Genomic DNA, 23,229 nt, shown 5'->3' on the forward strand with positions numbered 1-23,229 from the left:
GAAAACCATCGTCCGGATAAAAACGGTAAGATTTTTCGTTTCGTGATGAAAACAGGTTGGTAGTTGTTATTCGGTATTTCTTGTTATTCATGAGATTTTCTGTTCATTTTTTTGAAATTTCAAAATTTTTAACTCCCATAATGTGTAATAATCTCAATAATCATTGTACACAGGTCACACAAGTTATTTATAAAACAGATTTTTTTTTAAAGCAAATATACATGTAATTTTGTCATATCACTTGAAATCGATATTTGACAATTTTCTAATGGCTAATGATTGGAAAGCTCCCTTTTCCTAAAATTTTACACATACTGTATATACAATTTAAATCAATATGTATGAAATATTCATTGCAAAATTGTAATTGGCCACATGTTTAAAAAAAAAAAAAAAAACAAGTTCAGCTCATAACTGCTTTAAAATACAGTGAGTCAGTTTTCTTCCAGAAAATGAAACATTTTCACAGTGAGTATAGCTTTTTAAAGCTTTTATATATATGCATCCCATGGGAGTATATTCACTGCTAAAAACAAATAAATTGTTTTGCATGTGAAATGATAAAATTATTATTCTCCTGCGCGAATTCAAACCCTTTTCCTAGGTTTACCGGAAGGGGGAGGGTGGGGTCGGAGTCCCAGCTGGTTTTTGGCCATTTTCCTTTTCGCGTGATATTTTTGACCGTTTAAAATTCAAAAGGATCGATTTATAGCCAAAAATACAAATTTTATACTAGTATTTGGTTAACGTTTTTAACAATTATATTAAAAGACTGCGACCTACTTTTTGATAACTGTATTACTTTTTTTTAATTATTGGGAATAAATTTTGAATTTTTGAAATTAGGGAATAATTTGACGATTTGTACTCAACTAATGGGTTTATAGCTAAAATCCTTTGTAAGGTTGATTTTTCAAAATGATGGGGTAAGAAGTTGGGCGGAAAGGGGGTTTTGTAGTAGTTATCATATTTACTTATTTCTTTATTGTACTCAAATTAAATAATAAGACCACGGGAGTTTTCGAGGCAGAAAAAATATATATGAAAATTAAATACCAAAAAAGTGTAAAAAACAATTTATTGTGGCGATATATCTGACATCGATATCAATCATGTTTGATTGCATTCTAGATTTAATCAAACTGCAACACAACTAAATCGTGAGACAAAATTGAATCGTGCGACAATATCAATATGCACATTACCGGACCATTTTTTCATATAATATTTGAATTGACGATATTAATATCGATATTGGCTGGGTTTTTTTTTCTAATATGAATCAAACCATGCATATATGCTATTCACCAATTAACCAATAACAAGGTAGCTACAAATAAAGATATTGACGACATCATACAGATGGTGACAATATCGACATCGATATTGATCATCATTGTTTACATCAAAGATTGGATGTCGATTCGAATTTGACCAATGCAAAAAAACCTTTGATGACATTAATTGAATGATACAAAGAGGAATTAATTTTTTACTTGTTAACTATAATGAAACGATATCTTATCGACAGCAAAGTGAAATTTTACCAGTTATTTTTATGACGATTCAACATTCATATAAATGTTGACCTTGATGAATCGATATTAATGTACGAACACATGACATGCATGATGTCTCAACAACTACATTGGTTGATATGTATTGGTTGTTGCGAATCGATATCGATACGATATTGACGATAGCAACACCAAAGAAAGACATCATAAATGTGAAATGCCGTCTCGGCAATAGTAATAGTATATTTATGTAAAAAGATAACGAATCCTTATTCTGGTTTTTTATTTTGATCGTAATTACCCGAAGTCAATTATAGAATTGCATTTTTACTTCTTCTTGTTTTCAGAGATATCGTAAATTCTACCCTCTTTTTTCTTCGGGTGAAGATAATAATTTAACTTTTTGACACTTTCTATAAATAATTTTCTGACCCTTTGTTCATAATTTGAACAACTTAAAATCATAGTCTTCATTAAACAAGGAATTTTACATTAAAATATTATACTAGTATGAAACTGAGATTTTTTTTTACGGTATTTGATATTGAAAAAGTTGTTATAATTTTTCAATATCAAATACCGTGATAAAGAATACCTCCTTAATTGATTGATATATTATATGTAGAGAGAGAAAAACAAAACAGCTTTGGGATCAAGGTTGTTTATTACAAGTAAATTGTAATAAGACAGTTATTGGACGCTGAGATTGACATATTTCTCCAGCCTCTCCATCTCTTTATGGGCGACTTCGATCTTCTTCTGGATGAGGGCCTCTTCCCTTCTCTGCTGAGCCAGCTTCTGCTTTTGGGACTGGACCTTTTCCTGATCGTCTGTTGAGAAGAAAATAATTAATAATAATTAGTTAAATTTGTGTTAGACCCTTTACAGTGTATTAACTCATTTTTTAATCAATGAATTTCTAATATATGACATAAACACCTAAACAATCAAATTGTAGTAATATAACATACCCCTCCATTTTTCAAAATCCTCTTTTTTGAGCTCTGTCAATCTGCGTGGTGGCATCTTTGGCTCCTCCTCGGAGACAAACGTCAGACCGAAGGCCAGCCCACCCTTCTTCTCCGTCACGTCCTCAGTGACCATTGCACGGCGCACCTTCTCGTACACCTCCGCCTCCTCCTTCATCACTCCCACCTTGTTATTTTTCGCAAAACAACTCTGCAGCAGCCCCATATCGATACACAACTTGACCGTATCAATCGCTAAGGCTTTTGATAGCTAGACAATATTGTGACGTCACAATAAGTGAGCGATTGTGACGTTGCATATAGAGCATATAGATGACGTAAGAGTAACGACCGAGAACCCTGGGTATAAAAACTAATGATGACTTTGTCATTATCAGACAGTCCTTTTCGAAATTGAAGACAAATTAAGCAGAATGTGACTATAACCAAAATTTCTGACATAAATCAATTTATGTCAATAAAAATGAATATGTACAAAAAGTCCTTGATGAAAGTATGAGTTGAGTATTACAATGTAATAAAACCATAATATTTTTCAAGTACAAATGTTTGCAGCAAGATGACGGTCCTATTAAGTGTTTAAAACCCACTGTAATCTGATTAAAAGTGTTCAACCATTTACTTGAAAAACCTTGTAAAAAAGTGCAAACAAGTGCTTAGAATAAAAAACTAATTCAAGAAACCAAACACTTGATAAAAAAATAAATCCGGTGCTATCCGATGCTTAAAAGCAAGTACATGTAATATGTATATACAAAAGTGTAAGGCGTTGAGAATTAATTTGTGCAACCTTGTGATTGATAAAAGGTGTAACCAAGTGCGCTAAACTAAAGTTCAGAAATATGTGCAACCAGGTGCTTGATAGAAAACGGTGCTACCAGGTGCTCAGAACAAAATAAGTGGAATATGTACAAAAGTTTAAGGCATTAAGAAATTAATTTGTTCAACCTTGTGCTTGATTAAAAGTGCAATCAAGGGCCTAAATTGTAAATTTTTGTACAACCAAGTGCTTGATAAAAAAGGTACTAAATGGTACCCCAAAACAAAAAAATTAAATGTATACAATAGTGTAAATTCAGTGCTTGACAAAAATGATGGTGCTACCAAGTGCTCGAAACAATATACTAATGTGCCTGATTGATGAAAATAAAGGAGTTGGTTCTAAAAAGTGCTTAAATATCAATAAAATAATCGTGCAGCCATGTGCTTGATAAAAGGTGCGACAAAGTGCTTAAAATTCAATTTTAAGATTATGTGCAACCATGAAAAAAAAAAACTCCGATGCTACCAGGTGCTCAAAAGCCAATGCATGAAAGTAAAAACTTGCGTGAATTTAATGCTTGATGAAAATGACAGTGCTACAAAGTGCTAAACCATATATTTATGTACTAATGTGTGCAACCATGTGCTTTATGAATAAATAGTGCTACCATGTGCTTTAAACCATTTAAAATATGTACAATAATGTGAATCAAATTCTTGATGAAAATCTGTGCTTCATAAAATGATGGTGCTACCAAGTGCTCGAAACAATATATCAATGTGTGCAGCCAAGTGCTTGATAGAAAAATTAATGAAGGTACAATGACCAGGTACTCAAAACCAAATAGGTTAAGTATGTACAGAAGTTTAAGGCATTAAAAATTAATTTGTGCAACCTTGTGCTTCATAAAAAGTGCGATTAAGTGCTCAAAACTCAATTATTAAAATATGTGCTACCAAGTGCTTGACGAAAAACGGTGCTACCTTGTGCTCATAACAAAATACGTTAAATATATACGACAGGGTAAATTAAGTATGTGCTTGATAAAAATGATGGTGCTACCAAGTGCTCGAAACAATATACTAATGTGCCTGATTGATGGGGAAAAAACATGTGACTAATAAAACGTGTCACCGAGTGCTCAATTTTAAAATTATGTACAACCCTGAAAAAAATGTTGCTACCAGGTACTCAAAACCAGGTACATTAACGTGAAAACACTTGCGTGAATTTAATGCTTGAGAAGAATGACTGTGCAACAAAGTGCTAAAACCACACACTAATTTGTGCAGCCATGTGCCTTATGAACAAATAGTGCTATCAGGTGCTCAAATACATTATGTATATATACAATAGTGTGAATCCAATTCTTGATGAAAATAACAGTGCTATAAAGTGCTAAAACAATATACTAATGTGTGCAACCATTTGTTTTATGTATAAATAGTGCTACCAGGTACTCAAATACATTATACATGTATATACACTGTATACATTAGTTTGAATCCAATTCTTGACGAAAATGACAGTGCTATATAGTGCTCGAAACAGTGTATTTATGTGTGCAACCATGTGCTTTATGAATAATTTAATAGTGCTACCAGGTGCTCAAATACATTAAATATATACAATAGAGTGAATCCAATTCTTGACGAAAATGACAGTGCTACAAAGTACTAAAAAACATTTACTAATGTGTGCAACCAAGTGCTTGATAGAAAAAATGGTGCTCCCAGGTGCTCAAAACAAAATGGCTTAAATATGTTTAGAAGTTTAAGGCATTAAAAATTAATTTGTGCAACCTTGTGCTTCATAAAAAGTGCGATCAAGTGCTCAAAACTCAATTATTAAAATATGTGCTACCAAGTGCTTGACGAAAAACGGTGCTACCTTGTGCTCATAACAAAATACGTTAAATATATACAACAAGGTAAATTAAGTATGTGCTTGATAAAAATGATGGTGCTACCAAGTGCTCGAAACAATATACTAATGTGCCTGATTGATGGGGAAAAAACATGTGACTAATAAAACGTGTCACCGAGTGCTCAATTTTAAAATTATGTACAACCCTGAAAAAAATGTTGCTACCAGGTACTCAAAACCAGGTACATTAACGTGAAAACACTTGCGTGAATTTAATGCTTGAGAAGAATGACTGTGCAACAAAGTGCTAAAACCACACACTAATGTGTGCAGTCATGTGCTTTATGAACAAATAGTGCTATCAGGTGCTCAAATACATTATGTATATATACAATAGTGTGAATCCAATTCTTGATGAAAATAACAGTGCTATAAAGTGCTAAAACAATATACTAATGTGTGCAACCATTTGTTTTATGTATAAATAGTGCTACCAGGTACTCAAATACATTATACATGTATATACACTGTATACATTAGTTTGAATCCAATTCTTGACGAAAATGACAGTGCTATATAGTGCTCGAAACAGTGTATTTATGTGTGCAACCATGTGCTTTATGAATAATTTAATAGTGCTACCAGGTGCTCAAATACATTAAATATATACAATAGAGTGAATCCAATTCTTGACGAAAATGACAGTGCTACAAAGTACTAAAAAACATTTACTAATGTGTGCAACCAAGTGCTTGATAGAAAAAATGGTGCTCCCAGGTGCTCAAAACAAAATGGCTTAAATATGTTTAGAAGTTTAAGGCATTAAAAATTAATTTGTGCAACCTTGTGCTTCATAAAAAGTGCGATCAAGTGCTCAAAACTCAATTATTAAAATATGTGCTACCAAGTGCTTGACGAAAAACAGTGCTACCTTGTGCTCATAACAAAATACGTTAAATATATACGACAGGGTAAATTAAGTATGTGCTTGATAAAAATGATGGTGCTACCAAGTGCTCGAAACAATATACTAATGTGCCTGATTGATGGGGAAAAAACACGTGACTAATAAAACGTGTCACCGAGTGCTCAATTTTAAAATTATGTACAACCCTGAAAAAATGTTGCTACCAGGTACTCAAAACCAGGTACATTAACGTGAAAACACTTGCGTGAATTTAATGCTTGAGAAGAATGACTGTGCAACAAAGTGCTAAAACCACACACTAATGTGTGCAGTCATGTGCTTTATGAACAAATAGTGCTATCAGGTGCTCAAATACATTATGTATATATACAATAGTGTGAATCCAATTCTTGATGAAAATAACAGTGCTATAAAGTGCTAAAACAATATACTAATGTGTGCAACCATTTGTTTTATGTATAAATAGTGCTACCAGGTACTCAAATACATTATACATGTATATACACTGTATACATTAGTTTGAATCCAATTCTTGACGAAAATGACAGTGCTATAAAGTGCTCGAAACAGTGTATTTATGTGTGCAACCATGTGCTTTATGAATAATTTAATAGTGCTACCAGGTGCTCAAATACATTAAATATATACAATAGAGTGAATCCAATTCTTGACGAAAATGACAGTGCTACAAAGTACTAAAAACCATTTACTAATGTGTGCAACCAAGTGCTTGATAGAAAAAATGGTGCTCCCAGGTGCTCAAAACCAAATGGCTTGAATATGTTTAGAAGTTTAAGGCATTAAAAATTAATCTGTGCAACCTTGTGCTTCATAAAAAGTGCGATCAAGTGCTCAAAACTCAATTATTAAAATATGTGCTACCAAGTGCTTGACGAAAAACGATGCTACCTTGTGCTCATAACAAAATACGTTAAATATATACAACAAGGTAAATTAAGTATGTGCTTGATAAAAATGATTGTGCTACCAAGTGCTCGAAACAATATACTAATGTGCCTGATTGATGGGGAAAAAACATGTGACTAATAAAACGTGTCACCGAGTGCTCAATTTTAAAATTATGTACAACCCTGAAAAAAATGTTGCTACCAGGTACTCAAAACCAGGTACATAAACGTGAAAACACTTGCGTGAATTTAAATGCTTGAGAAGAATGACTGTGCAACAAAGTGCTAAAACCACACACTAATGTGTGCAACCATGTGCTTTATGAACAATTAGTGCTACCAAGATCTAAAAACCAAATACATTAGGGGGGCTGGTTGGTCAAGAAATTGATCATCAGATCTACTTAAAATTTTAAGAAATGGTATGTTTAGCTATAAAGAATTACTCCGTAAAGTGCTATAAACCCAAGTGTTTTATTTGGTTCTTGCCAGAAACAGTGGTGCTACCAAGTGCTATAAACTCAAGTGTTTTTTTTTTGTGCTAGAAAAAAAATATGTGGTACTTTCAAGTGGTACTTGTCAAACTCTGTGATGGTGTGTAGTACTATTGCGTGCCGCCACATGCATGATAGGATTAAGTATGGTGGTGTTCTCTGTTCTCAGAACGTAGTAATGTTTTTAGAGCTTATGCTTGTAACATCATATCGTGCTTTATTTATTTTATCAGAAAAGAATATTTGGTATTTCAAAATTAAACTAAAAATTATGGTATATGTAATTGTAACTCAAGTGAAACACATTTTATCGAAAGCAAGATTTCAAGGCCGATGAATATTTCAAAAAGCTACTAAAAAGCTCTTGAAATGATATAGGATAAGACTATAAAGATAGTCCCGGAGAGACGTGAAGCATGACCATATTGATAATATGAGGAATCAATAAAATGTGGAATAGGTCGTGCGGCCGGGAAAGAGACCGAAAGGAGACGAAAATTAAGATTGTGCGATATTAATATACTTACAGAGGCATAACTAATTACAAGAGTTACGTTTTAGTACGCCCTCTACAGGCACGTAGCATCGGTTTTGAAAGTGGGGGGGGGGGGGGGCAGACTCGGCCATAAAATCTTGACAATGTATTATATGCTCCCAAAAAAGTGGGGGGGGGGGGGGGGCAACTCCATAATAATTCAATTTTTTATATGTAAGTTTTAAAAAATCTGTTGCTGCGAGAAAAAGGGGGGGGGGGGGCAGCCCCCCCCCCCCCCCCTTGATGCTACGTGCCTGCTCTAAATGCAATACACTACAGACACAAAGTATTGTACTGTGCTGTTCTGTAAAATGAGAATGAATAAAATGAAAGTCTCCGATTTGTTTGTTTGTTTTTTTATTTTTTATTTTTTTGTTTTGGTCAGATGATCCACAGGAACACATGAATACTTTCAAATGATTAAGATACTAATAATTAATGATCATCTCTGCGGATATTTGATCGAACCACAATAATTTATCACGTTTACTTCTTAACTTAAAATGGCATCAAACCATAGATAAAAATTCCGAAGTAGCCGTTCTGGAGGATAATACCGTATTACGAACTCCGAACAATTAAGCACATGATATTGTTGGATAAATAAAACAGAAAGGCAAAATGGACCACTTTAAAATATTGCGATGAAAAAAAGAAGACTGTGGCTAGTTATAGCAGTTTTCATCTTTTTTAAATAGACGGTATGTAGAGGTAATATTGAAACACATTACCTTTCAGTTCCATATCGTTTGTTCCGTTTCAAAATGAGAAGTTTGATATATTAGGATTTTCAAGCTCCTTCTCTTTCTGCTAGTCATGGTAATTGGTTTTTGTCCACCTCACTGTCGAGGTGGTGCAATCCATACACCCATGACTAGCTGGAAAGAATTCTATCCCCTGCTCTTACACCCAAAGGTTCCCTGAACGCTTATGATAATGTTCTGATTTTCATTCTTTATATATGTTTATTCTGCTCTAGCCCAGAGGTCTATATCTTAATAACGCCTTAAGGGCATTCATCTGTTTGCTGTTAAAATTATATTTCATTTATTAATAAGATAAACAGGAAATCCCTTATTCAAACCGGAAAATCAGCAGACAAAGAAAATGCCTCCAAGCTGTGACACCATTCCCACACTAACTTGGCTTATTAATTTGTCGAATATAATCTGAGTTGTTACCACAAAAAGACATCTCAGTTTTCATTGTAAAACCTTTTCACATTGTATTACGTTGAAATAAATAAAAACACTTATATTTTATCAAAACAAAATTTTAATAATCAAGCATCAATTTTTCCAATAGGTACACATCATGCTAATACACCTTTCTTGTCTACAACAATTCTCACCATTTAATCACGAGAAAAAAATATAAAAGAAAAAGGAAATCTTGTATAAAGTAAATTAATACTACTTTCAAGTGGACTAATGGTGAATTTATCTCAGAAAATAAAACTTGGATATTCATTCAGCTGTAGCTATAATTCTTAATGTTAAAGATGACATATTTAAGTGCAGAAATAACTGCTTCTCTCGACTCTTTAATGAAGAAACAATCAATCCAAATCCAGAAGTGGACTTAAATGTCGAACACATACATTGCACATTTAGTCATAGAAATCATATTTTCAAAATTAACAAAACAATTTTTACATTTTAGAAGATGAAATCATATACATGTATGACTAGAGGGGAGGAAACTTACTTAATATTAATTCAAAATGATCCGGTGAATACCAAGATTTTTTCTCGTAACAACTATTGAGCAGACATTTCAAACCTAAGAAAAGTCAAAAGGAATATTATTTAGGAAAGCTTGTATCATGGTGAAATCCTAAAATGCTACAAAAAATATTGGTAAAAGGTTGTTTTCTCTGTATCTTGCCTATCATAAAATAAAGTGTACACAAAATGACAACTATGTCCAATATAAACAGAGCCGACTTCATCCAGGAATATATTGCTGTTTATATTACTGATTGTCTTTTGATTCAAAATGATTCTTCATGTTATTTAATTAATGTATTTCATGAAAAGATAATAATAAATAAAAACTAGAGCAAAGCTCGTTGCAAAGCAACGAGTGGGTCTTCCGTTAATGTCGGACGTAAAGCTGGAAGTTCCTGTTGGAAGCAGACCTCTAAAACCAATAACAAGAGAAACTAAAATAAAAAGATGAAAAATATCGAATCATTCCTGGTACGAATTACCAAAATCCGAATGATTTTAAGTACGACTTAACAAAAACCTTTCCGATTTCAAGAACGACTTAACAAAAAAAATCCGAATGTATTCAAGTACGACTTAGCAATTATTTTTGGTACGAGTTAATTTTACTTTGAACATTATGCTATTTTTTAAACCAAGGACGCGGAATCAAAATTTCCGGAAAAATCAATTTTTAAACCCCGATATCTCTGTAATGCATCGTCCGATTTTCAAACGGATTTCAGTTTCGTATTCAGCATGACCAGCTCTACAAACCTCGTAAACATTTGAAATTAAAACGAAAAATTCGAAAATTCAAAAATTTTAAAACGCTTCCGGTTTGGACCGGAAGTGACGGAAACTAAATTCCAACCTTATGTCCAAATAAAAACGATCAATGCTTCAACACAGAAAATTCCCAGTCTTTATCTTAAAGCGTTTTTGAAAAACGCCCTGGACAAAATCACTTTTTTAAAATTTAAAAATTGACGTAACGTAAAAACGGATGTGACGTTGTAAATAAAAATTTAACATCTTTGAGGCACAATAATGCTACATCATCCCTGAAAGTTTCATGTAAATCCGTTGAAAACTATTGGAGATATTAAGCTTTAAAAAAGTCAGAAAAATAAAGAAAAAGAAAAAAAATAATAATAAAAAGAAACAATAGAATAACAAGAGGGTCTTCCGTTCAAAAACGGAAGACCCTAATAAACACAACTAAATATCTACAATCTTGCTGAATGAAATGTCAAAAGTTGGAGGAAAGATGAGAAGCACTGTCCTGTTTCGTTCCAACTGATATTTTCATTATAGACTGTGGAGAATAACTATACCCTTCTATAATGAATATAACAAGGGGAATTTGGGGTGTACGTGATATAAATACTCATTCATTTGATATTCATGGATATCAACATAAAGTTTGAAAACTACATGTATCACAATATGCAAGAACAAAATACTTGAAAAAAGTTAAAAGTAATCAAATCATCTGACATAGCATTCATTGCCATCTTTCTTTCAAATTTTCTCTCTCTTCATACAGCAGAAAAGTCCACTTCCATTAAAACAAATTCACAGGGGTGCAGATGTTTTACCTCTAAAATCGGATTTTTCAGTGTACAAGTGTATTACAAATTTCAAACGTCTGATTTCAACAAACACCTGCCACCTTCACAACATACAGCTGTACATACAAAAAATTAATTAACTCGCACAATTTCTTACTACAACTTAAAACATTTTCTTGGAAAATATATATAAACAAGCTAAAATAAACAGAATGTCGTACATTATAATTAAAACACTTTGTCTCACATAAAGACACTTGGCGCACTAGATTGGCACATTGAAACAATATTAAGCAACAGGAAAAACAGAGTCTCTTGTTACTTGAACAGAAATTCTTGAACTGAAAAATTATAGGCTTAAATTTGGTTTTACAAGTAAAAGCACCTTGACAAATCTTTTTCATCGAACCACTGCACCAAAATAAGTTCATCCTTCATCAATCTGGGTGATTTCATCCTTGTTTTTCCAAATGTTCAGTACTTCAACTATTTGCACTCATCACAGTCCATTGAGACCGTAGTTTGTCTCCATTTCTTGGTCCCTTTCACGTTTGAGTCTATGGATTTTGATCTGCATCACTGATTAGGGGAGACTGGTCTTCTATTGAGCCTTGGAAAACATCAGATTAGAAATCTCAAATAAAATACTGATATGTTCAATTCATTTAAAAGATCACTTAGCTTTACTTCTACACTACTTATATATAGCATAGAAAGATTTCAATATTGATCTACCAGTAAACTTATATATAAAGCTGGTCAGTAACTGGTTGGTAACTGTTTAAACATTTTACCAAACCCTCCCCCCCCCCCTCCCCCCAAAGTACTAACTGCTGTAATCCAGTTTTTATTTTTATAAATTGTTGACACTATTGAATTCATTTAACAGAATGCACTATAATAGTAAAATACTGATAAGGAAAAATGAATTTATGAATAGAGAGTACACAAATCTCAGGCAGTTGTTTTGTAAAGCTGCTATTGACAAAACCATGTATACATACAGACAATAGACAAACAGATAGCTGGTTCAAACACACTCCAAAACTTTGTTTGCTGAGGTGTAATAAATGTATTAAATTCACAGTCAAACATCTTCCTATTCTTACCATTGTCTAGACCAAACGCTTGCAGTGTTAGGGAGTTTCTTCTCCTGACTTTTGATTTGCCAATGTGAATAGTGCCATGAGGATTTTCTGGCATGAAGACAGCTACTAACAGGGCCATGATGACTAGAATAGCACCAAAAGCAAACGGGGGCCCCGGGACAACACTCTGTAACAATGAACAAACCCTCTCTTACATCTTGTCATATGACACAGATGCATTTACATATCATTTTTATATTATAACCTTTCAGTACATACATGTACCAGAGTATTGATCTGTTTGTAGCATCTATTGACACAATATGTACATGAGGAATCATTATGTTGTGTATATAATAAAATAACCTATCAAAATATCAATTACAATCAATATACCTAATATAAAATATCACATATAAATAATTCAGATTTGTCAAATGTTAACACGAGGACTTCTTAAAAGAATATTGAAGTATATATGTAAAAGGGCTCAGAAGACAGATAAAAGTAAATCATTCAAGACATAAAATCCAATTGAAATTTATGTACCTGTATTGCAGAGGAAATCTGATGGTATGTGTTATTTTCTGAAGAATTAACATCACTCTGTGTGTCTGAAGTTTCATTAAGATCCACATGAAACAGATAGAAAATGAAACCGAAGAGAGCAGGTCCCAGACCATTACACAGTCCCCTAATACCCGTGATGATGCCCTGGGCAACTCCTGTAAAGAACGGCAAAACAACAATGAAGCATTTATCGTAAACATAATGTACATATTTGTCAAACTGGAGGAATACATGAGTAAAAAAGAAATATGAACATGACTCTTTTAGAGAGAACCTAATTACCTTGCTGGTCTGCACTAGCGTGGGAAGATGCAAATGCACTGATGGCGGGATACGTTACGCTTGACATGGCAGCAATACAACCAGCCATCCACATCACCCTGTGACAAACATAAAATAAATCATTAACAACATTGTTCATGCAGTGTATTTCAATTACTGAAGCCCAGAACCATGATTACTTTAAACAATGTTTGAAGAACGTACTTATTTCAGGTTTATATACCAGTAATAAATTTTATTTGTTTTATTGTTTTAAACAATACCATGTCTGCGATCCAAATCCGAAGCAAGCCAGCTGGACAATTTCAAATACAAGGCCAAACATGATGGCACCTTTGTGTCCCACATACTTCATCAACAAAGCTAAGATAAGGGTCTAAAAAAGAAAAAAAAGATGATGAAGCCTACTTAGAGTGTGTGTCCCCACCATCTTTCCAGTACCGTACTGTTTAAAACTTGAAAATCCAAAACATATATTGAATTATATTCAGACAATCAAAATCCTGTAATACAGATAGAAATAAGAATCTTACTTGAGCAACAACTGACAAAACTCCAACCATGGCTATATAAGAGGCAACTTCTGATGCAGAGAACATCATAACCTAAAACAAAGGGACACATTCTCTTAGTTATTTTGAAAATCTCAACCATAATTCATTTTTTAACTGGATTTGAATGCTGGGTATACCTGTTATGAAACAAATGTACTTACTAATCTCAGGTAAACAAAGAAACATGAGTACTCCCCCGCCTCTGGTAGGTAGGACAGTAGAACTGCTACACACAGCAATAGTATTAACTTGTCATGACCTAATTTCTTTAATGCCTGCAATGAGAATTACAGAGAACTCATCTTTTAGCTATGCTGAACCCTATTCAGATATGCCCATGTAGATCTAAATCTTCTGCAAATAATAAAACAACAAGTTCACACCAAGGCTTTTGATAATTTCTGAACCTTTTAAGGTAATCAATTTTCACCAAATGAATTTATAATTAAATTTTTCAAAGATGGGTACTAAAGTCTCATGTTAAAGAATCATATTTTTAATTTACAGATGTACTTTACATCACAATTATAAAGACCATAACAATGCCAGTGTAACAACGTGTTACTGTGTTTTTATAATTGCAGCCGTTCAAATCAATATATATTCCAATGACTGAGAATTTGGTTATGAAATTTTTGGTAGAAAATCGACCGGAAGCTAAGGTTGTTTCCAAAAACCTTAACACCAAGGGCCACTGGCATATTCTTCCATAATTCTTCCTACAAGGGAACTATACCTATATACTGCTGCATAAAATCATGGAAACTTCTAGTATATTGCGAATTGTTTCACTTTGCATTGCCATTCTAGAAGTGGATATCTGAATACTTGTCAGCCAACAAGAAAATATTAACAGGTGATTTAGTTTTTTTTTCACACAGATGACAATAAGTTGATATTTGATTTTATGGAATAACAATCGTAATGTTATGATTAACAAGAGAAATTACATGTATAATACACATTTTGATGCCAATATTGATTGATTCATCTAAAAAAATCTAGTTGTTGTAGACATAGAAACAGAACAACAGTTTACATTAACGAGTGATCAATAATGATGCACTTTAATGTATCTCGAGAGTGCAGTAGAACATGCAGCAACATTTAAGAACAAAATATGAAAGCAACAAATCCACGCTAAAGATATCCCTTCGAGGTACAATTCACATTACCGGTACATGCATCTTGCCTTTGATGAAAGCAGACTCTATTTTATCTATTTTCTGGATGAGATAAATTTATATTTCAAAATAATTATGGTAAAAGCATTTGTAAAATACAACTTTCAACTCGTTTAAAGCTACCTGCGCTAATATCCAACAAACATGAAACTTGAAAGTGGAAAAAAGAAGTGAAAACATCTCAGACCAAATAGGCACTCAGTAGAACTCACCCCTAATGGGTCTGCTTTCTCCCAAGAGATCTGAGATCCCCAGTTTGCTGTGCGCAGTTTATCTGGAAGAGACTCTGGGACCATCACTAATATAAACAGAACATCTAACACTGCGATAGCTGTAGCCAGCCATATCACAAAATTGTCACTGTACACTTTTCCTAAGTAGGCACCTAATGCAGGACTAGTCACTAAACTGGCTGCAAACGTAGCCGACACCTGAAATAAAAAGGCAAATAAATAAACATTGATTTAGTATCTGCAAGTGTTTAGTTTTATCAGATCTAAAATCACAGAATTGCTGGTGCTGTATGTAAAATGACGTACAAATTTAAATTTTAAAAATATGCAAGTCATTTTTTCCAATTTTAGAATCATTTTGATAGAAAAGCAAAATTGGCAAATTTTTCATGTTCTTTTTACTTTGAGTACCCAGGGTAAAAATTGATTTCAAAATAGTGAACAAAACAGAACAATAGATTACTGCAATTAGCTGCAAACTTTATTTTTGTCAACTTTATTTGACAACATTCCTGATATAAACTGACATGTGTCATCAAATTTTCAAAACAGAGCCTTCTTTGATAATTATTATTTTGTCATGAATTAAAAGACTGGTTCACTGCAAGGAAATTTCACTTTTGGGTCTTGCAAAACTCATCATTTATAATCATTATACAGTATTTGGCCAAAAAAAAAAAAGGAGATAAAAGCCATTAATTACGCACCAGTCCATAGGCTTGACCTCGGTCTTCGTCTGTAGTGATATCAGCAACATAAGCAAAAACTACGCTAAAGGTGACAGCAAATATACCCGATATAGAAAGCATGGCAAAATACCACCTGCAATATGGAAACAAGAACCTTTTTTTAATATTCTCGAACATGTAGAAAGCAAATTAAGGTATTTTCTACTTGAAAATTTATTAAGGATGTACATTATACAAGTATTAGATTTATGATAAATTCAATAAATTCAATATTGTTAGGATATTGAGATAGATAATTTATTTTTTAACAGATGAAAAAAATCAACACAAGACAACCAAAAAAAAAATAAACCTACATGGGACTGATTTTCATCAGTGGTATGGGTGCACATGTGAATGAGACAGTAATTAGAAGAAATGGCTTTCTCCCCAGTGTATCAGACATAGCCCCTACCAGAGGGGCACTCAGAAAGGACAGCAATCCCTGCAGGAAAAAAGTGCAATTTGAAAATTATGAGCATTATGCAATAATCCAATAATTCTATGATTGAATTTCATCATTTTAGGGCATCAAAAGAGGGAAATGCCAAAGAGACTTGTTGCTAAAATTAAAAAAAAAACAAAAAATGGAGAAAATGCTCCCTACACTATTTCATCAATTCAAAAATCTAGGAACCTCCTGTTAAACAGTTTATTTTCATATAAATTCTTCTAAAAGGTTTTAATTAGACTTTCACCAAATTAAACGATCAGAATCAGTCTCTTTTTAAAATAAAAACACATAATTAAAGAAAACTTTCATTAGGATATAATCCAAACAAAATACAAAGATCTTGCCCTATGGAAAAGCAAACAAGTTCATTTGATTCCATCCCCTGATTGCTTATGTGTATTCAGCCTTCATGAAATTTACACAAGCAAACTTCAAACAGATTTAAAGAATATATACATTGGTTTATTCATGATTTGTTGGCAAATGAGTTGAATACACCCGTTACTGTATCTGAAGAATCTTAACATGGGAATACAACACCTTTTAAATATTCATGAATTATTTCAAGTAAAAATCATTTTTTAAAAATGCATTTTGTGCTCCATATCTTCTTATTTATTACTGCATGAATTGATCGGTATATACCCACTCAGCGACTTTTACTTTTAATGATTGTCACAACATGGTGAATTTCAACCCCCACTGTAAAGCTGTTAATGTTACCAATATTGGGTGTCTGTCTCTGTAGTGCAATGGGTATAGCTTTGGTTTACTGACCAACAGGTACTGGGTTCAAATTTTGCAGGGACTTTCATTTTTATGAATAGCAATGAATTGTTAAAAGTTTATTTTTTCACTGAAAAATTGGACCTTTTTTCTCATTAAATGTATGCTAGATATCTCTAAGGAATATAGAAGCTTGGGTTTATATGTGAAACTTTTCCTATAGGTGCGAAAGACGCTAATAAAATTAATTTACATAAAACAAAGTATTAAAGCCATAGTTTTATAGCTTTCATAAAAACTAAGACTGAATAATGCAACTTAAAAAAAAAATTTCATCAAAATATCCAGTAGGTATCCGCTAAATATATCCAGAACTACAATCATCAATTCATAGTCAGAAAACAATTTTCCCTTGGGTAATGGTTGCACTCTCATAACATTCTTTACACCTTGCATAGTGTTTTTTGCCTGCAGACATAAATATCTTAGCATTGAATGTTGCTTACCTTTACTCCTTGTATTAGCCCATTCATAAGAAAAGTGTGATTGGCAAATGTGTTATTCAATACCTGTTGAAAATAAAAAAGAAAATATTAGGTTATTACAGATTTGATTATTGTAATTTCGACATGGTTTTTTTTTCTTCAAATAGTGCATCATATTGGTTAGATGCTTTAGAATTTTTTTCTGGGCTACCTAAAAACATAAACAATAGCTACAATACTGTGACACTCAAATATTTACAATAATAAATGTGGAATGTGTGTATTTTATACAAGACATTACCATTTATCAAATTTAGTAAACACGTAATTTCAAGCTAAACAATGGAGCAATTAACATACTACAGACCTAACTATATCTTTTTATGAATTGTTTGCCATCAATTTTAGCAGTTAATTAAACTATAGGTAAGTAACTCTGCACCAAATTGATGATCACTATTTTTTACCTATGAATATTTACAGACATACATTCATAGACTGCAGTACATCTCATAAAACTTTAAACTATGCATGCCATCATAAATAAAAATTATCAATGCATTACAATGAAGTGTATGTCAGTCCAGCGAAAAAAAGGATTTTTTTTTTTGCCTTTTCGTAATGGTATGTATCTCAATCCACAGCAGCAGTTGAACATGAACAGTATGACCCACAATGGTTTCTAGGTTATCGCCCTACCATCAGATCGTTACTGTATACAATATGTTAAATTGTCATTATATTCATCAGCAGAATCATTCTGTGTTTGTGCATACATGTATGTAAATCATTGCACAAAGCATCAATCCATATAGAAGTAACAGCTGAGCACTGCCATTATGTAAGGCAATGCCAAAAAAATCTGCTACCTAAACTTCTATTTATCAGAAATCTGTTGTTACATCACAAGTGTTGATGAAAATATGTGGAAATTAAGGTCGTCATCTGTAATCTGTTATTTGATATCGGTACTTCAGAAAATGATTTTGCAAAAGTTGTAACACTATACACAAAACTGGCCAGAAGTTATCAGTATGATTGTGAAGCAGTTAAAACTTTTGACAGTTAATGGTGAGATTTCACCATCATCAAATGATCAATAGCAGTAAAATTCTCAAAGCAAGGACATTTTTTTCTTTCTTTACAAAACTATATTTCCCCACCTGCGGATATGTTTTTTAATGATAGATTCTATAAAAAATTATGTCTCGTTATTGGTTTTACAAAAAGAGTTCCTGTTATGCACTTGTGGAGAGTGTGTACAGTTTTTTTGTGACCTTTAGCTTCCTTGATTGACTTTTTTATTTGGTTTTCACTTTTTAACATTATGACAATACATTTTGGAAACACTAATTTCTATGCAAAATATAACAGAGTGCAGTAAAAATAAGAGTTTATTTTTAAATGTATTTAAAACAAAACATTTTTTTTTATTCATATATGCTTGTCAAGTCAATTTATTTCTACCAGTTTGCTTTGTTGAAAACTACTATTTACCAATTTGAATAGGTCAGGGTATGAGGACACTTTTCCTATATCTCCTTTTACGATTCTGAGACAGAGTTAGTGTGTATTTCAGTTAAAAAAATAAGTAGACACAAGCATCCAAGGGCTCTATGATTGAAATGTAAACACATACCACAGCAAAATATCTGACAGGAATTTTCCTACGAACACAAGCACTTTTATGTGCCTCAGATTATAAGACATCCTGTATTTTATGAAAACTACAAAAAACTTGAATCACATGCACCTGATACTTGAATCAAAGACCTCACTCACAAATTGAGGATATTCAGTAGAGAAATATTGATTTCAATAATGCATTTCATCTATGATAGTTTTGGGTTCTGCTGTTGTTTTGTAACATTCTGCAAGCTGATCAGTATCAACTATATTATATCATAACACTGGTAATCATTGATCAATTTAGTAAGACCATTCTTTGCATGTATACTTATTATTGACTGGACACTGCCAGACTGAATTAAAGCCATTATTAAATTTTTTTGTTTTTAAGATAAAAAAATCTTTCATAATTAACATATAGTTGTAAGACATCAAATAGTAAAAAAAATTCTTTCACCCATTTTCTTCCAAAATATATGGTACTGGTGGCGGTCAGTAAATCACATATTTTCTTCCAACATATATGTACATGTAAATCAAAATAATCTTTTTGAATAAAAGAATACTCTCAAAATGATTTAATATAATTCAATGTGCATTATTTTCCCAAACGTATAAAAAAAAATTGAAAAAGTGGTACAACACCTCTAACAAAATAAAGTTTGTTTCCTCTGGACACTTTGTAAGCCAAATGACAAACATACCATGCAAACACCTTGCTGTGTAAATTTACAAATTTTCACACAACAAAATATTTATAATCACAGTACATGTATAAGAGAGACTGAACTGACTTACATCGATGATTGGAGAGGTGAGCAGTCCCCAGGCAAAGAACTCCAGGAAGATGACAATCAGGGCGTGGTACACACTGGCCTGCCCCTGACTGGGGTCCTACAACAAAACACTGGCTTTAGTTTTCATTCATAATTATTGTTCCATGATTGTCATATAATATTTTCATTTAATGGCTGAAAGATTAAATCATAATTAAAGCATGTAATAAGTCAATCAGTTAGAATCTGTTTTTATCGTGACTAACAAAAAATCTTAAGATTGAATAGTGTTTATATTTATTAAAATACATTTACAAAGAATACTTTTAAGATGTGTATAATTTTCAATGACTCTCAAGTCTAGATGTGTAATTGACAAGTTTGAATTAACAAACACCAGAGTCAATAAATAATCTTTGGTAAAATGTGAATCCAAATCAGGGCGTGTAAATGTGTTTCAATATAATGTATAATCCATTTATGCTTCTCTAATTTATTTTTAATTAACCCTTCCTTAATAAAAGCCAAAAACACTACAGCACACTAGTGTTTTATCATGTACTGTACACAAGTATATTAACACTTCACCCTTGCCAGGCAGATGATAGGTGTTTTGGTTTTTTTTTACAATAATCATGTTTAACATTACTGCATTTTCCTCTTAAAAATACTTAAAATCTAAGTAGTATGTAACATAGGTCATAAGGATTTTCTATTAATCCTTAAAATACAAACACTGTAGTTGCAAGTACTTGTATATTTAGGTCAAATCCATTTGATGCTCCTATCATGCCATGCAGATGTTTTAATACTTTGGCAAAACACCATTTGAATAATAAGATTTAACATATGTACACATTATAAACAATTATACGTATTTATATAACGTTATCATTGTTATAAGAAGAATTTATTTCCCTGATAACTATAGTCCCATATCAATTACTATTATCAACATAGAACGATCCATCAGTTATTGAAAGTAAAATAATGTATTTTGCCTTGCAGACAAAGTAATATAGCATGGACAACGTGACACAACACAACATATGAACCGAACTTAGAAGAGGAAATTCGAACCTAGCGTCTTGAGCGTTATTTGCCATCTGCTGGTCTCATAAACTTGTATAAGATGACTGGATATAAGATATAAAATCGCGAATTTCATGAATCAATAAGTATTGTCCGATCTTGATGTAAAAGTTTCCTTGCCAGTACACTTGTGACGACATATCATTGCGACACATAAACACTCAAACAAAACTTATCACTTTCATTTGTATCGATAAAAGTACCTTTACTTACCATTCCATTCTCTTTCATGTGACTTTTCCGGGGGCCCCATATTATTTTCCCAACCACGCGTTTCTTTCTACCCATACTAAAATTCATCCATACACAACAGAAATCATTTTATTTTCACTATCGGCCCATTTTCTCAAACAACCATGAACTTGGAAATAAATCACAGTTCCGCAGTTAATATTTAACATAAAAGTGGCGCGGGACTGTATAATGACCTGATATGTATAATGTCCTGATGACCTGATGGCGTGTATTTTGTAAAATACTGATTTGTGCAATGATATAAGAACAATATTTTTACATATTTATACAGATAATACTATTTTCTCTAAGAAAAACACAAGAAATAATTTATAACTTCTTTCAAATAAATTTTTCAGAGCATATAATTTTTTCAGTGGTATAATGTCCTGATTTTTTGTATAATGACCTGATGACCTGATGGCATTTATTTTGTAAAATACTGATTTGTACAATGAAATAAGAACAACATTTTTATTTCGTTGTATAGATCATACTGTTTCCTACAAAAAACACAAAAGATATTTTGAAAATTCCTTTAAATTATTTTTTATTGAGCAGTTAAAAAAAACAAGGGTTATAATGACCTGATTTTTAATTGGTAATGACCTGGTGACCTGATAAATTTCAACAGTTTACCAAACACCATTTTTCAGCTTTATATCTGAAAAATTGTGTAAAAGATGGATCTTTATAAACTTTTGAATAATAATTTTGTAGGATAAACTCTTTATTATTCAAGATCTGTTCATGTTTCTTTGATCATATAAATGAAATTAGGGACAATATTAAAGTTATTCGGGATAAACCCACATATTGCTATCTAAAATATATTTTTTTATGTTCTTTATTTTGTTATGATATTTTTTTTTAATATATATAAATGTTTCAATATATTATTTGTTCTGGTATTATATGTGTCAGATTATATATGATGCGTATAGTGTTTGACAGATTGTACCCCTCTGTATATATTCAGTAGCCTCTATAAATGTATGGTTTACTGGGGTGTTATTCACACTTTTTTACCACAAGAACCATAATTGGGTTCCTTTGTTTTGATAGCAATTAACAGTTTACACTGCATGTACACTGTCCTTTCCTTGTTATACCTTATTTTTTTATGTTTACATTGCCATACAGTGTATAATAAACATTATAACAATTGTGTTACAAAAACAGAAATTATTGTGTATTAAAGTAGAAGTTGAATAAGAATTAAAATAATGCAAAATTAATACGATTACATATAATTCATCTAGTACTGGTAAATCAGTTTCCACACTTTTGGATGAGGAATGTATGAATTCCTCAGAATATTTTTACAAACTAAGATTTATCATATCAAAGTATTACATGTGAGTGTATATGAATTATATTTTTTTAAATCAACAATAAAAGATTGATTCCCTCCATTAAAGATCAAGGTATTTACCGATATTTCTTATTGACAATGTGTGTATTTTTCAGTTTTACATATAAATTTTTCTAAGTTTAGTAACTTACAGAGAAAACATATACAATGTATTTAGGCTTACATTTCAATCTAAAATCAAAAAGATATACTATACTGACTTTAATTTTGAATATATATAGCCTATAATACCTACGTTCAACTAACCCCCCCCCCTTCCCCCCCCCCCCCAAAAAAAAAGGAAAATGAGAAGTAGAAAAATCACATTTCATATAATCTTCACACTCATTTAATTCTATATTAAGAAAATGTGGTATTTAAGTATTTTCAAAAATGTATAAACACTGAAACCCAAACAAAATTCAGCTGTTTCAGAGAGAGAGAGAGAGAGAGAGAGAGAGAGAGAGAGAGAGAGAGAGAACAGTCTTAATAACCAAGAATTTAAAAAAAATCTTAATAACATTATTTGTATGTATCATTGAAATGTTTTCTTCGTT

General features: G+C 32.1%; 2 protein-coding genes across 2 annotated transcripts; both read right to left on the reverse strand.

Moving 5' to 3' along the window:
* Positions 1-2,168: 2,168 nt before the first annotated feature.
* LOC128165187 (uncharacterized) lies at positions 2,169-2,759 on the reverse strand. Its single transcript, XM_052829447.1, has 2 exons — positions 2,489-2,759; positions 2,169-2,347 (listed from the first exon to the last, which is right to left on the reverse strand). Exons 1-2 carry the CDS (start codon positions 2,709-2,711, stop codon positions 2,208-2,210), a joined length of 363 nt encoding a protein of 120 aa, XP_052685407.1. The 5' UTR covers positions 2,712-2,759; the 3' UTR covers positions 2,169-2,207.
* An 8,166-nt stretch (positions 2,760-10,925) lies between these two features.
* LOC128165186 (hippocampus abundant transcript 1 protein-like) lies at positions 10,926-21,455 on the reverse strand. Its single transcript, XM_052829446.1, has 13 exons — positions 21,298-21,455; positions 20,015-20,110; positions 17,609-17,671; positions 16,240-16,367; positions 15,902-16,016; positions 15,174-15,392; positions 13,939-14,052; positions 13,757-13,828; positions 13,487-13,599; positions 13,224-13,321; positions 12,921-13,096; positions 12,393-12,558; positions 10,926-11,893 (listed from the first exon to the last, which is right to left on the reverse strand). The coding sequence occupies exons 1-13, from the start codon at positions 21,382-21,384 to the stop codon at positions 11,841-11,843; spliced, it is 1,500 nt and encodes a 499-aa protein (XP_052685406.1). The 5' UTR covers positions 21,385-21,455; the 3' UTR covers positions 10,926-11,840.
* Positions 21,456-23,229: the final 1,774 nt, after the last annotated feature.

The sequence above is a fragment of the Crassostrea angulata genome, chromosome 10, assembly GCF_025612915.1.
Source record: "Crassostrea angulata isolate pt1a10 chromosome 10, ASM2561291v2, whole genome shotgun sequence".
Classification (NCBI taxonomy): domain Eukaryota; kingdom Metazoa; phylum Mollusca; class Bivalvia; order Ostreida; family Ostreidae; genus Magallana; species Magallana angulata.

Bases quoted from the DNA above. Each gene is read 5' to 3' on its own strand.
- LOC128165187 (XM_052829447.1), bottom strand. From the start codon at position 2,711: ATGGGGCTGCTGCAGAGTTGTTTTGCGAAAAATAACAAGGTGGGAGTG. The intron at 2,348-2,488 runs GTATGTTATATT...TCTTCTCAACAG, and splicing joins GGATTTTGAAAAATGGAGGG to ACGATCAGGAAAAGGTCCAG.
- LOC128165186 (XM_052829446.1), bottom strand. From the start codon at position 21,384: ATGAATTTTAGTATGGGTAGAAAGAAACGCGTGGTTGGGAAAATAATA. The intron at 17,672-20,014 runs GTAAGTCAGTTC...TATTTTCAACAG, and splicing joins TCACCTCTCCAATCATCGAT to GTATTGAATAACACATTTGC. The intron at 16,017-16,239 runs GTAGGTTTATTT...TCCATATTGCAG, and splicing joins CTGATGAAAATCAGTCCCAT to GTGGTATTTTGCCATGCTTT.